The 16,051-nt window shown below is 43.8% G+C and overlaps 1 protein-coding gene across 6 annotated transcripts in view; it reads right to left on the reverse strand.

Moving 5' to 3' along the window:
- Window positions 1–16,051, reverse strand: part of lrch1 (leucine-rich repeats and calponin homology (CH) domain containing 1) — a 234,882-nt gene that overhangs the window by 101,975 nt on the left and 116,856 nt on the right. For all 6 annotated transcript variants that reach the window (XR_005461324.1, XM_038802650.1, XM_038802649.1 and 3 more), the window contains exons 3-5: window positions 9,299–9,425; window positions 4,447–4,552; window positions 4,211–4,347 (exon numbers count right to left, since the gene is read on the reverse strand). Coding sequence is in view for 5 of the 6 variants with exons in the window: in XM_038802650.1 (XP_038658578.1) it covers window positions 4,211–4,347; window positions 4,447–4,552; window positions 9,299–9,425 (370 nt within the window). In the remaining variant the exon portion in view is untranslated. The remainder of the gene's footprint in view (window positions 1–4,210; window positions 4,348–4,446; window positions 4,553–9,298; window positions 9,426–16,051) is intronic.

The raw sequence follows: 16,051 nt of genomic DNA on the forward strand, positions 1-16,051 counted from the left end.
TCTCGGTGCACGGGTTCAAATCATACCACGGCAGCTGGTAGAATTTAAATTCAATGAATAAATCTGGAATTTAAAAAACTAATCTCAGTAACAGTGACCATGGGGATGCGGTGGCATAGTCACTCGTCTAGTCATCCAGAGACCCAGGGTAACACGCTGGGGACCCGGGTTTGAATACCACCACAATAGATGATGAAATCTGAATTCAATAAAAATCCAGAATTGACCGGTGACCATGAAACTGTTGTTAATTTTTGTTAAAACCCATCTGGTACACTTATGTTTTTTTAGGGAAGGAAATCTGGCCTCTTGGCTTCTATGTGATTCCAGATCCATAGCAATGTGGTTGACTCTTAAATGTCCTCAGGGATGGGCAATAAATGCTGGCCCAGCCAGCAACGTCTACATCCCATAAACTAATAAAAAAAACTATCAGTTGTCATAAAACCCATCTCCTTTAGGGAAGGAAATCTGCCAATCTTACCTGATCTGGCCTCCATGTGACTCCAGATCTACAGCAATGTGGTTGACTCTTAACTACCCTCTGAAATGGGCAATTAAAGACGTCACATGAAAGAATAAAGAATATTCTGACCCAAACTTCAGCACTCCTGGAGCAAGAAAGTGCTCCAGGAAAACAAGCCCTCTGAATTTTGGGACTACCCCATGAAATAAAAATAGATCATGTGAGACTGTGCAGGAAAGGACTTCTTCAGGGCTTCAAATCTCTAAGCAAGCTCTCTCCATACGTTCCAAAAAGATACTTCCCTGAGAAGGGAATTTCATATCATTTAATTACAGCTTAAAGGTTTAATTACACTCTTATCAAGGCATGTGTGAGAAGGGGTGACACAGTGGTTAGCACTGCTGACTCACAGTGCCAGGGACCCGGGTTCAATTCCGACCACTGGTTACTGCGCAGAGTCTGCACATTCTCCCCATGTCTGTGTGGGTTTTCTCCAGGTGCTTCCGTTTCCTCTCAGTCTAAAGATGTGCACGTTAGGTGGATTGGCCATGCTAAGTTGCCCCTTAGTGTCCAAAAGTTAGGTGAGGTTACGGAGTTATGGGGGATAGGGAAGGGGATTGGAGCTAGGTAGGGTGCTCTTTCAGAGGGTCGGTGCAGACACAATGAACCAAATGGCTTCTTTCTGCACTGCAGAGATTCTAAGTGGAATTAGCCAATACACCAAGTCTAAGGCACGGGGCCAAGGTTGTTTATTTTGCAAACACTTTGGGGTAAAGAGGGCAGACGTATAACTCATAGGGATCAATATGGACAAGTTCATTTATTCTATGTTCTGAATTTCTGGTTTTTTTTCTATATTTGTCCTTGGGATGTTGGCATGATTGGAGTAATTGCCAATCTGTAGTTGACCTCAGGTGGTGGTGATGGAACAAATTACTGAACTGCTGCAGTCCTCGTGATGATGGGCTCCCACAATGGGGTTGACAGAAAATTCCAGAATACTGACCCAGAAGAGATGCCTGTCCAAATCAAGCCAGTTTGTGACTTGGGGATTACTTGGAGGTGAGAATGCTACCACAATATTAGCCTTCTTGCACTTCGCAGTGGAAGAGATGACAAAGGGAAAATGCTGTTGAAGAGACTTTGGTAAATTGCTGCAATCTATTCTAAAGATAACATATAACCCAGTCGGTACAAGAGGGAAGGATACTGAGACTAGTGGCAGGGGTACTAATCAAGTGAGTTGCTCTGTCCCAGATGGTATCAAACATCTAGAGCAGTGGTTCTCAACCGGGGTCCACATGGACCCTGGGGGTCCATGTAACATTACTGGGGGTCCACACAAAAAAAATACCGAATTGGGGGTCCACGGTGATATTTTAGTGGTCCATAGAGCAATTCTACTTCAGAACAATTGTTATTACTGAGAATTAAATTTTTACAGTAATCTATGCCATATTAAAATACTAAAAGTAGAAATATTCATGTAGCTATGAATTGTTTATGGCAATCAAGTAGAAGAAAAAAACTTTACATTTGACAGTGTCGTAAATTTAAAGTTACCTAGAACAAACGAAGGTGAAAATCACCCATCGTTTCTCCTTGACAAGTTTAATGAATGATTTAACACAGTAATCACTAGAAACTGTGTATATTTGATATGAATTGGTTATTTTTAGAGTAATTTAATTCAATTTAGTCAGTAAAAAGTTTTTTTCATTACTTTTCATATTAGAATAAGTTTGGCAACGTACGAAAATATCGCTAATACGTTTCCAACCCTCATGGTAAGGTAGATGGACTTTAGTCATCGGACAAAATATAAGGATTAGGAATGGCTAGGGGGGTCCACAAAAAAAAATTAAGAGGAAAAGGGGTCCATGGGTTAAAAAAGGTTGAGAACTCCTGATCTAGAGTGTTATTGCATCAGCATCTGCCCAGGTAAGCAGCAAATAGTCCACCACATTCGTCTCTTGAACTGTGCAGATGATGGGAGAGATTATGAGAATTAGGAGGTGAGCTGTTCATTGCAGAGTACCCAGCCTCTTCCATGAGTTTATGTTGCTAAAATTAGTCCAGTTAGTATCTGGTAACTCCGAGCGTTGATGGCAGGGTGTTGCTGATGGTGGTGCCCATGGAGGGATGGTTGGGCTTTCTCTTAATGACATTTGAAACAAAGTTTAGCCCTTCGAGTCTGTTCTGCTGTGCAGTGAGATGATGGCTGATCTGCGACTTAACTCCACACGCCCACCTTCTCTTGTTTGAGATGGTCGCTACTTATATAGCATGAATGTTACTGGTCAGCCCAAGTCTGGATATTATTCTAGGTTCGACAGTAGACTGGTGCAGGAAGTATCTTTACTGGAGGAGTTGTGTCTGGAGCTGAACATTTAAGATTTGTCACTGAGAAAGCAGCTAAAAGTGGTTGGATCAAGGATGTCATGTGGTTACAATAATTCACTTCCGATGACAACAACTTCCTTTGTGCCAGGTATAACTTCAGCCACAGGAGGGTTTCATTTTATCCTTATTTATCTCAGTTCTGCCTTGGTATCAAGGGCAGTTTCTTCAACTCTCCTCTCAAAATTATCACGCCATGTCTGGATCAACCAGGAATAGGAAAACTACGAATTTAGTTGAACTGTGAACGTTGACCAAATCCAAGACAACATTCTGGCTAGATGCAGGATACAGATGGGAATCATTCTACTTCATTGTCGTCCATTTCTTTCATACTTTCCCCGACTGAACAAGAGTTGATTTCTACTATGGTATGAGCAGAGGTTGGTATGTGCTCCAATCTTGATACCTCAGACAACTTGACTGTTCTTCAAGTTTCCAACATGCGCTCAAGAGATCATGAAATTCCTGACTGAGTAGTTACATGGTTCACGCTGTAGGAGGTGATTTATTTTTTGAGTGGAATGCATTCAGTTGGTTCTACAGTCTCACAGAAGTAGAAACCAAGAACAATTCCAAATTTCACCGGCAGTTGAAGTTCTACTCTTTGATGAGCTAGGACACCAGGTTTGTCTCTAGGCATGATTGTGGAAGTCTACATAAAACTGGAACAGTTCTTTGCTCCTGATTTTCTGATAGACCCTTGGGGTTAGCTGAACACTACCTGGAAACAATGATAATGCAAGCTATGTCGGTGGGCGTCTGTCATTGGAAGACACCCAGACAAATAGCACACACTTTCAAACTGAACACTTGCACAGGCAAAGAATGATTCAGTTTAAGTTAGAGTTCCAGATTTCTCTTCATTTTCCAAAGTAAATAACACTTTAATAAGCTTGATTAACATAGAGACATGGTCACGTATGCGTGTTGGCGCATAGTGTGGGATGACACTGAATATTTGATAAAACATAAACTACTCTAAAGCAACCTTGTGTTCAATACACAGGGTTTGTGACCCTTAGTTCAACAGATTTTGTACATGCATGTCATAGATTCTTAGATACTCTACATGTATTACTGCACAAATGCACAGGTTACTGCAACACTAAAGTAGGTAGGTGCCATCAAGGATCAGGGCATCCAATTTCTAGTACCATTGAGACTACAGAAGTTGAAATCAAATTTTTCTCTGAGAAAAAGGCCCATCAGTCCCACCGTCAGGTCCACTCAAGCACTGAATGGCCTCAACAACATGTTACACTGTCCAAATCTAAAATCATTTCAAAAGAAAGTTAAAAGTTAGAAGTTATTCTTTAATTGTTTTTGTTAAAAAGAACTGACCTGTGCTGGTGGAGACTGCAGTGGATTATTATCCATTTCTATTATCTGTAGATGCCTCATATTCCTATAGCAGATTGGTATTGACACAACCTTATTACAGGAAAAGTTTAATTTCACAAGCGGCAGGTCTGCTAGCTCTGCAAGAACAGAATCAAATGGGGTTAGTATCTTCAAATTATTTCACTGCTTGTTGTAGAATGAGATAGAAAGATAGTGAAATTCAAAGAAGGCTTCACCTTCTGGCAAAATCTGCAGATAATTTCGTCGTATGTTCAACTCTCGGAGTGACTGAAGATGCCCTATCTGCTGTGGCAAAGCTGTAATTTCATTGCAGCTCACATCCTGAATATTAAAAGGGAGCAAAAATAAAGTAATCATTAGATTTATTTCTGAAAATTACAATCCAGGGCCATAAGAGAGCTATTTGTGACGGAATTGTTCAGAAACGACAATCAAATGCACTGAAGAGAACACAGCTCTAAACTTTCCATTACAGTGAGAGTGAATGCAAAAGGGAACAAAGAGAGAGAATGCTCAAGAGAGGTGGAGAGTGTATGAGGGACAGCAGAAGAGAGAGCACACAAGAGAAAGAACAGAAAGAACATGACAATATGCAGTAAAATTGCATACAAGTCAGGCAGGGAGGAAGTTGTCGAGCAAGGGAACCGTGGTTTATTAAGGAAGTTGAAGCACTTGTCAAGAGGAAGAAGAAGGCTTATGTTAGGATGAGACATGAAGGCTCAGTTAGGGCACTTGAGAGTTACAAGTTAGCCAGGAAGGACCTAAAGGGAGAGTTAAGAAGAGCGAAGAGAGGACACGAAAAGTCGGCGGATAGGATCAAGGAAAACCCTAAGGCTTTCTATAGGTATATCAGGAACAAAAGAATGACTAGAGTAAGATTAGGGCCAATCAAGGATAGTAGTGGAAAGTTGTGTGTGGAATCAGAGGAGATAGGGGAAGCGTTAAATGGATATTTTTCGTCAGTGTTTACACTAGAGAAAGACAATGTTGTCGAGGAGAACACTCAGGTTCAGTCGACCAGGCTAGATGGAATTGAGGTTCACAAGGAGGAGGTGTTAGCAATTTTGGAAAGTGTAAAAATAGATAAGTCCCCTGGGCCAGATGGGATTTATCCTAGGATTCTCTGGGAAGCCAGGGAGGAGATTGCAGAGCCTTTGTCCTTGATCTTTATGTCGTCTTTGTCGACAGGAATAGTGCCGGAAGACTGGAGGATAGTAAATGTTGTCCCCTTGTTCAAGAAGGGGAGTAGAGACAACCCTGGTAATTATAGACCTGTGAGCCTTACTTCGGTTGTGGGTAAAATGTTGGAAAAGGTTATAAGAGATAGGGTTTATAATCATCTTGAAAAGAACAAGTTGATTAGTGATAGTCAACACGGTTTTGTGAAGGGTAGGTCATGCCTCACAAACCTTATTGAGTTTTTTGAGAAGGTGACCAAACAGGTGGATGAGGGTAAAGCGGTTGATGTGGTGTATATGGATTTCAGTAAGGCGTTTGATAAGGTTCCACACGGTAGGCTATTGCAGAAAATAAGGAAGTATGGGATTGAAGGTGATTTAGCGGTTTGGATCAGTAATTGGCTAGCTGAAAGAAGACAGAGGGTGGTGGTTGATGGCAAATGTTCATCCTGGAGTTCAGTTACTAGTGGTGTACCGCAAGGATCTGTTTTGGGGCCAGTGCTGTTTGTCATTTTTATAAATGACCCGGAAGAGGGTGTAGAAGGATGGGTTAGTAAATTTGCAGATGACACGAAGGTCGGTGGAGTTATGGATAGTGCTGAAGGATGTTATAGGATACAGAGGGACATAGATAAGCTGCAGAGCTGGGCTGAGAGGTGGCAGATGGAGTTTAATGCGGAAAAGTGTGAGGTGGTTCACTTTGGAAGGAGTAACAGGAATGCAGAGTACTGGGCTAATGGCAAGATTCTTGGTAGTGTAGATGAACAGAGAGATCTCGGTATCCAGGTACATAAATCCCTGAAAGTTGCCACCCAGGTTAATAGGGCTGTTAAGAAGGCATATGATGTGCTAGCCTTTATCAGTAGGGGGATTGAGTTTCGGAGCCACAAGGTCATGCTGCAATTGTACATAACTCTGGTGCGGCCACTCCTGGAGTACTGCGTGCAGTTCTAGAATAGAATAGAACAGTACAGCACAGAACAGGCCCTTCAGCCCTCGATGTTGTGCCGAGCAATGATCACCCTACTTAAACCCACATCCCAACAATCCCCCATTAACCTTACACTACGGGCAATTTAGCATGGCCAATCCACCTAACCTGCACATCTTTGGACTGTGGGAGGAAACCGGAGCACCCGGAGGAAACCCACGCACACACGGGGAGGACGTGCAGACTCCACACAGACAGTGACCCAGCCGGGAATCGAACCTGGGACCCTGGAGCTGTGAAGCATTGATGCTAACCACCATGCTACCGTGAGGCCCTACATTATAGGAAGGATGTGGAAGCTTTGGAAAGGGTTCAGAGGAGATTTACTAGGATGTTGCCTGGTATGGAGGGAAGGTCTTACGAGGAAAGGCTCAGGAGCTTGAGGTTGTTTTCGTTAGAGAGAAGGCTGAGAGGTGACTTAATAGAGATATATAAGATAGTCAGAGGGTTAGGGTGGACAGTGAGAGTCTCTTTCCTCGGATGGTGATGACCAACAGAGGGGACATAGCTTTAAATTGAGGGGTAGTAGATATAGGACAGATGTCAGAGGCAGTTTCTTTACTCAGAGAGTAGTAGGGGTGTGGAACGCCCTGCCTGCAACAGTAGTAGACTCGCCAACTTTAAGGGCATTTAAGTGGTCACTGGATAGACATATGGATGAAAATGGAATAGTGTAGGTCAGATAGGCTTCAGATGGTTTCACAGGTCGGCGCAACATCGAGGGCCGAAGGGCCCGTACTGCGCTGTAATGTTCTATGTTCTAAGTACAACTTGTTTTAAACTAAAGCCTTTCATGGTCTACAACCTCAGGACTTTATAGAGAACTTTTTGAAATGCAGTAACTAATAATGCAGGAAATGCAGCAGCCAATTTGCACACAGCAAGATTCCACAAACAGCGGTGTAATAATGAAATGGTCCGTATTAGTGGTGTGAGATTAGGGATAAATATTGGCCAGGACACTTTTGCTCTTCTTTGAAATAGTTCCATAGGATCCTCAAAACTCTTGATGCCATGGACCTGAGAGAGCAGACCACCTTCAGAGGCATGAGTGTTCCCAACAGAAACACAGGTGACACCATCTGAGCGAGAGCATCCACAGAAAGGGGAGTACAAGAAATGAAAAGATGGAGGAGACGGTGGGCAGACTAAGCAAGAGAGCAGAACTGGGGAGAGAAAATATGCAATGGAGTTTGAGAGAAGTCATCAAAAGACAAAGCAGATGTTTGGACATAGAGCCAGAAGAGTATAAATTCAGAGGTTATGCTGTTAGGCATTAGTAAGACCTCACTTGGAACAGCCGGCATTTCTAGTCACCAAATTTCAGAGATGTCGTCCTAGCTTTGGAAAAGATGCAGAGAAAAGCAACAAGAATGATCCCAGGAAGAAAGATTAGATGCATTATCGCATTATCAGGAAACATTAGTGAACCTTAACTTCTCCACTACAGAGAGGGTGGTTTTCAGTGAGGCATGTGAAGAATGTAATGGCAAAAGGTAAAATTAATACAGAACATTGTGTCACAATCAGTAGGCCAGGAGAACATAAATTTAAAACATAGCTCAGAGGACATTTCTGTACTAAATCAGGTTCAGAATAGTCTACCACGAAAAGTAATCCCTATCCCCCACAAATCAGTGCATGGAGTGCCCATATGTCACTCCTGACCTATTATGAGAATGCTCTTGTACTGAATCATGTGTTAATATTCTTTCCTTGAATGACACAGCTTATAGCATTCTATTCCATCAAACCACTTAAAATTAAAATCATTGCAATTAATTTGCGGAATGTAACGAAAATGATGTGAAATGTAAACCTTCTTGGACCACATAAATTCAATCCATCTATACAATGGCCATCATACTGCAAGAGCATTGCAGATAGTAACTAATGATAATGACTAATGAAGGGTGTGATTTTGTCATACCATCTCACCACAGATACTGCCTTAGTCCGCCTCCACTCATGCATATTTCTGGTTTCACAATTTCCTCTAATTAAATTCAAATACCAAAGGGCAGCACGGTGGCGCACAGGTTAGCACTGCTGCCTCACGGCACCGAGGACCAGGGTTTGATTCCGGCCCTGGGTTACTGTCCGTTTGCACATTCTCCCCGTGTCTGTGTGGGTCTCACCCCCATAACCAAAAAGATGTGTAGAGTAGGTGAACTGGCCATGCTAAATTGCCCCTTAATTAAGAAAATAAAAGAATTGGGTACTCAAAATTTATTTTAAAAACTAAAAATATTTTTAAAATGTAAATATTAGTTTTGTTTCAGTGGGTAACACTCTAATCTCTATGTCAGTAGATCGTAAATTCAAACCTTAGCCCAGAGACTTCAGTACAGCATTGCAACATTGGTCAACATTTCTCGGTGTGTACTAAGGGAGTTCTGCTTTTTGGATGGTACATATAAATGAGGTCCTGTCTAGAGCCTCATGAACATGGAAGATCCTACGGCACTTCCTTAAAGTAGACAAGGAGGTCTGACCAGTGAACCATCATCACTGAAACAGCTGATTTGGTCATCAATATAATTTTTGTGAGATTTTGCTGTACATACCACAGTTTGCCTTGACTCCCTAAATGCAGATTTTATATTTCACTCAATTACATTAATTGAGAATCCAAAGTGAAGGATGGCAGATCATACTGTGTGGCATCAACATGATGAGGAAGACAAAACAAGTAGGTAACTAGTGATGAGTGACTCCAGTGTTGTACTTAAAAGCATTCACATAATAGGAAAAATTGAGTTGGTGTGGAAAACTGGAATAGGTAATTTCAACACTCAAGGTGTAAGAAGAATTGGAGAGGAAACTTTACATGTCCCTAATTATGTACATTTAAAAGTAGTCAGACTTATTAAATGTAGTTCATAAAAAAATACTTACCAGTTCCATTAAGTACTTCAGCTGTCCAATGTCTTCTGGAAGCGACACTAACTTATTATTACTGGCTATCAAGACTTTAAGAGGAAGGGTACAGAGGCACAATGGTAATGTAGAGAGTTGATTTCGACTGGAACAAAAGAATTAAGCAACAAACTTAGACTGTTGTACAAAGACTGCATTTTAAAATTACCATCACTTCCACCGCATTCATTGTTTTCCCCAATACTTGGCTTATATTTTGTTAAAAATCCAATCACCTCCCTGCAGTTTATTAGGTAGTTTGAATGGAACTGTTTCCTTCAGAGGACAGGGATAAGCTGAAAAACTAGTTCCAAAACTAAACCCACAGATCTGCAATAAAAGTCTTGACAATTTCTTGGATTGAGTAGTGAGCCATTTTCTCTTGTCTGTGTCGACAATGTTTACATAGCACAGACATAAACATGTTGAAAAATATAGAATTACTTCCACTTTAGACTGAACAGTTTTATGTTGTATCTTTTCATTGCCACGGATGGCATTTTTCCAAATCCTGAATGAAAAGGATCCACTGCAATTTGAAACCATAGCAAATCCAAAAGATCGGATTTACCCTCCTCCAGTCCTAACCCACAATTAATTCTCAAGGAAAAAGTTAACCAGGAGAAACACAGAACAGCCATTCTGTGTAACTAAACCACACACACATGAAAACAGAAATATCAATTTAGAATCACAAATGTCCCAAGTGGGAACCTTTGTTTGCACAAGTAATGCTTTCATTATTTTGCTGAATTCCATAGGAAACTGCTCCTTTAATAAACCTTCTCGTTAAGATGATAGATGTAGCGACTTCCGGTGACGCCATGTGAAAGCAGGTCGCACAAAAGGTGGCTCCTTCCAAGGTACCGGTATTCTGATCCTTTTTCCTGTTCCTTTTCAGGAGATTTTGGATTCTAACCCAGTAGATTGGTGTGGAGTTCGAATAAGTTTATTGAGGAATGTCAAAAGCCTCGTCGAAAAAGACTGCGGGAAAGAAACTCCCAGCTGGGAGCCCAACAAAGGAATCTGGGGGAGAAAAGATGGCGGAGGCGGCTGCACCCATCACTAGAAACACTGGCTGGGGTGATGGCACAGGAGTTGGAGAACTTTGGCGTGCAGATAGATGGCCAATTCAAGCGACAAGGGAAGGAGATTAAAGGCTCATTAAAAGTCACCATCGAGGAGGCATTGGGCCCGATATGGGAGCAGTTGGGCAAGACTGCCAAATCTGTGAAAGAGCAAGGGCAGGCAGGAAGGGCGTGGAGGAGGTCTTGTCGAGGCACGAGAATCAACTTGCCTTGTTCAAGATGCTTCCCATGACAGACAGGAATAAGGGCCTGAAGGCCAAAGTGAACGATCTGGAGAACAGGTTGAGGCGCATGAACCTCAGAGTGATGGGCTTGCCGGAAGGTGTGGAGGGCCAACAGAGTATTTTTTTTCAGAAATACTCTCTCAATTGTTGGGCAGGAATGAAGTGTTCGCCGCTCCAGAATTGAACAAGGTGCATCGGGCCTTGCGGCAGGAGCCGCAGCCAAATGAGCCACCACAGGTGGTGATCATCAGATTTCAGAGTTACAGGAAGGAGAGTGTCCTGGAGTGAGCCAAAAAGAGTGAGACGGGCACTCGGTGCGCATCTACCAGGACATTGCTATCGAACTGGTGATGCGGCGGTCAGAATTTAATAAGGCAACATTGGTGCTGTACAATAAGGGTGTGTGTTCTGGATGGTGAATCCAGTGAGGCCAAGAGTCACGTTGGACTCAAGAGATCATAATTTTGGCACTCAGGCTGAGGCCTTCATCAAGGCAAAGGGCTGGGACTGGTTTGAGGAGGGTTGGTGGGATGTTTTTCCTGTATGTGTAAGTTGGGTTGGGGTGACTATAAATACTGTAATATAGTGTGCTATGTTTTTGCTCTTCTTTTTTCTTGGAAGATGGTGGGAGTGTTTTTCACTGGGGACGTGGGACATGGCGGATGGTAGAGCATGAGGATTGATATGGTCATTGGAGGGAACAGGCGGCACGGTGGCGCAGTGGTTAGCACTGCTGCCTCACGGTGCCAAGGACTCGGGTTCAGTCCCGGCCCCAGGTCACTGTCCATGTGGAATTTGCACATTCTCCCCGTGTTTGCATGGGTTTCACCCCCACAACACAAAACAATGTGCAGGGTAGGTGATTTGGCCTAAATTGTCCCTTAATTGGAAAAAAAAAGAATTGGGTACTCTTAAGTTTGAAGAAAAAGTAATTGGAGGGAAGGCGAAGGATAATGGGCATGCTAGAATTGGGGCACAGGAGTAGGGAGTATGGGCCTAGGGGATGGGGTTGTAGATCTTGGGGGTGGAGGGGGGAACTTACCTTGCCAGCATTAAGAGGTAGGCTAGCTAATGGGAGTGGTGTGGGAGGGCTGCGACTTGTTAGGCCAGTTTGGCCAGGCTCAATGATTCTGGAGGGTTTCTTTGGGAGGAGGCGGGGGTTAGCTGGGGCCGCAGACAGTCTGCAGCTGGAGGGAGTTGCATGGAGCTAGCAGTGACCAGGGTGTTTCTTAGTCTCAGGCGGCTATCTTAGGTAGGCCTGGGCCGAGGAACTGGTGGTGAAAGTGCGATATATCACGGTGGTAATGGCTGACCTGAGAGTGAGAGGGGGGAGGAGGAGTGAGAGGCCCCCGACAAGGTTAGTCATTTGGAACATGTGTGGCCTGGAGGGAAGAGTAAAGAGGTGAGAGCTTTTGCTCATTTAAAGAGACTGGGAGCCGACATGGTGTTTTTACAAGCGACTCATATGCGGGAACAGGATCAGACTAGGCTCCGGAAAGCCTGGGTGAGCCAGGAGTTTCACTCAGGCTTTGATAGTAGGGTCCAAGAGGTGGCGATCCTAATTAATAAGAGGGATTGCTTCCGGGCAGAGAGGGCTCCAGTGGATCCGGGTGGGCGATATGTGATGGTAGTTGGGGTATTACAGGGGAAGCAGGTGTTTCTAGTGAATGTGTATGCCCTGAATTGGGACAATGTATCGTTTATGAAACGGTTGCTGGCTACTGTGCCGGATTTCAACACCCACCAATTGATTTTGAGGGGTGATATGAAGTGTGTGTTGGACCCGAAGGTGGTTTGCTCTCAGCCAAAATTGATGGTCCCGGCTGGAATGGCAAAGGTATTTTGAGGGCCATACGGGAGTATGTGGAAAATGATGATAATGGGGATGTTTGAGACTCGATTTTGTGGGAGGCGTTGAAGTTGGTCATCAGGGGAGAGATCAGAGCGAAGGCGAGGGAGGAGCAACAGAAATTGGTCGATGAAATTCTAAGGGTGGACGGTAGGTCTGCGATTTGGTGTGGTCTTTGCACCTTGAGAAGGTCAAATACACCATCAGGGGGTCAATTGAAGGGTTCTATCAGAGATGATGGCCGTTTATATCGTATTTCAGAGAATTGGTCACTGTTCATTTTTCCGGGGGGGGGGGGGGGGGAGAGGAGGAGTGTTTCTTACCTTTTCCTGTTTTATTTGTTGGTTATTTTTGGTAGGTTGTGGGGGAATTTGTTTGGGGTGGTCATTTGTTAAATGTATTTGTTTGTATGTTTTGTAATTTTGCATAAAATATTAAAAACTTAATAAAAACATTTTTTGTAAATGATAGATGCACAGCAGGAGGTTCTCACTCAATGTAGGCTCTCATATCTTGCACCCATCCTCAAATGTTATTGCAGCCATGATCTACCGCCATTCACAATAGGCTTTTTCTAGTTTGAAGCAGCTGCAATTGATCCTGCAATGTCCCTCATTGTTTGAACAAAAGTGTGAGGCTATGCACTTTGGTATGAAGAATGGAGGCATAGACTATTTTCTAAATGGGAAAAGGCATGGGAAATCAGAAGCACAAAAGGACTTAGGAGTCCTCATTCAAGATTCTCTTCAGGTTGACGTGCAAGTTCAGTCGGCAGTTAGGAAGGAAAATGCAATGTTAGCATTCACGTCGAGAGGGGTAGAGTACAAGAGCAGGGATATACTTCTGAAGCTGTATAAGGCTCTGGTCAGATCCCATTTGGAGTATTGTGACCAATTTTGAGTCCCGTATCTAAGGGAGTATCTTTGGAAAGAGGAGGTTCACAAGAATGATCCCTGGAATGAAGAGCTTGTCATATGAGGAGTGGGTGAAGACTCTGGGTTTGTACTCGTTGGAGTTTAGAAGGATGAGGGGGGATCTTATTGAAACTTACAGGATAATGAGAGGCCTAGATTGAGTGAATGTGAAGAGGATGTTTCCACTAGCAGGAAAAACTAAAACCCGAGGCCACGGTCTCAGACTGAAGGGCTGATCCTTTAAAACTGAGATGAGGAGGAATTTCTTCAGCCAGAGGGTTGTGAATCTGTGGAACTCTTTGCCGCAGAAGGCTGTGGAGGCTAAATCACTGAGTGTCTTTAAGACAGAGATAGATAGGTTCTTGATTAATAAGGGAATCAGGGGGTTATGGGGAGAAGGCAGGAGAATGGGGATGAGAAACATATCAGCCATGATTGAATGGGTGGACAAACTCAATGGGCCAAATGGCCTAATTCTGCTCCTATGTCTTATGGTCTCATCCCTGCCACAAAGCCATCATAAAAATATTACAGTACGACAGGTCAGGATCAGAAAAGCATTCAGTTGCAGAGTACAAGGTGTTTCCTAATTCAAAACTGTTCAAAAGTAACAAAGTTAAAGAACATATCCTGAAACAATGTGCTGTGGTTGGAGGCCAAACCTATCGCAAAAAACACGTTTGTGTCAACTTTGGTCGGAGTGCATTCTGAAGGACTGAGCAGGCAGTAATGGGAGCAGAATCAGTGAAAAGTGGACCATCTCACATTGACTGATGAGATAGATTGAAGGCAAGAAGTGTGTAAATGACAATGACAGAGAGATGAAACCATTGAGGTTCTGGTATTACGTCATTACCACAAATTATCTAAGTTATCCTGTTATTTAATTTCATGTTTCCGATCATTAATCTGATCACTAGATATTGCCCAACAGGTGCAGAACAAGGTCAGAAACTCTGAAGTCCTGAATTGTGTTAATTCCATCAGAGGACACTCACTGCCAAATCAACATTGTTTGAACAAGCTGGGCCATGTATATTGACTGGATGGTGACCATATAGCCAAAGGTTTCTGTACAGTGAATTGGCCACTGGGTCACGACCTCCTGGGGTCCAACCTCCATTACAGGCATATCTGCAAGTGAGATACGAAAGTAGTGGACAATGACTATTGGGAGATAGCCACTGACCCCCGTGACCTCTGGAGGTTGATTGTTGTGGACACCGGAAGAGGTGAGTCGGAACGAAAGGTTCAGCTGCCCATGAAGAGGGCCCAGGGAAAACAGACCAGTGAATTGTGCATCTTCTCAGCCCACTGTCTTCCTTTGCAGCAGGAACTGCCATGCCAGAGTGGGGATCCTGAGCTACAGGTGATGCTTAACACAGAATTCACCAGCATAATGAAAACCATTATCTTTAGAGACATAAGGCTACCACCACCATAGACAATGTTCATTTGAATAGTACTGTCTGGTTTTGCTTCAGAATTGATTTTCCCCTATCTAACCAAAAATTGCTGGAAATACTCTAGAGAGCCTGTCGGTGCCTGAAAGGTAAAAGACAGACAAAGACATGTTCTTTAGAAGGCTAGAAGGCAGGTTAGGTCGCCAGGTCTCACGCCGGCCTACTCACCAATAAGCGAGTCGATGGGCCTCCTGACTCTGGAGCTACTATAACACAGGGACGCCATCAAGCTCAAAATGGTGGTAACAGTGAAAACGGCGGTCAAGGTGGCGCTAGAAAAGGCAGATAAACAGTTGGTGGCACATGTTTGTGTGGGTTTTGCCCCCACAACCCAAAGATGTGGAGGGTAGGTGGATTGGCACACTAAATTGGAAAAAATGAATTGGGTACTCTAAATTTAAAAAAAAGTTGGTGGCACAAGAAATGATAATCAGAGACCTGAAAAAAGCGGCGACAGACCAGAGTGAGCGAAATGCCTCCTTGGAGACAGAAATAGCAAGATTGGTGGTGACACTAAAGGGGAATGTCGAGGACCAGGAGAACCGGTCGCCCCGCCAAAATCTCTGCATCGTAGGTCTGCCAGAGGGTATCAAGGGCAGGAATCCCACGGAATATGTGGCCCAGAAGCTGGGTAAGCTGGTCGGGAGGGAAAGCATTCCCAAACTCCCAGAGTGCAGGTGCACATCCACATGGGGCAAATGGCATTAGTGGCCATCTTGGATGCCCCCTGGACAAAGAGAAACTCCGGGGTGCAGCCACACGGTGACCATAGCTATCTTTGATGCCCCCTAAAAGTACCAATCATGTAATGGCACGAGGGTGAGGGGGGTAGCCATAATTTTAAACAAGAGGACAGCCTTCACGGCGACAACGACGGTTATAGACCCAGGGGGACGGTACATCATGGTTAGTAGTGTCCTGGAAGGGGCTCAAGTGTACGCTCGCAACTGGGACGACGTAGAATTCATGAAAAACAATATGGCAGAAATCCCTGACAAAGACACACATGACTCATCATTTGGGGGGGTGGGTCTTAACTGCGTAAATAACCCATGAGCAGACAGATCCAGCCCCAATTCGGGGAAACTAACCAATACGGCAAGAGAGCTGAATGCCTTCATGGACCAGCTGCTGGGGGCAGCGGACTCCTGGAGGTTCACGCACCCAAGGGAGAAGAATTTCTCCTTCTTCTCC

This window comes from Scyliorhinus canicula, chromosome 7 (assembly GCF_902713615.1).
Source record: "Scyliorhinus canicula chromosome 7, sScyCan1.1, whole genome shotgun sequence".
Lineage (NCBI taxonomy): Eukaryota > Metazoa > Chordata > Chondrichthyes > Carcharhiniformes > Scyliorhinidae > Scyliorhinus > Scyliorhinus canicula.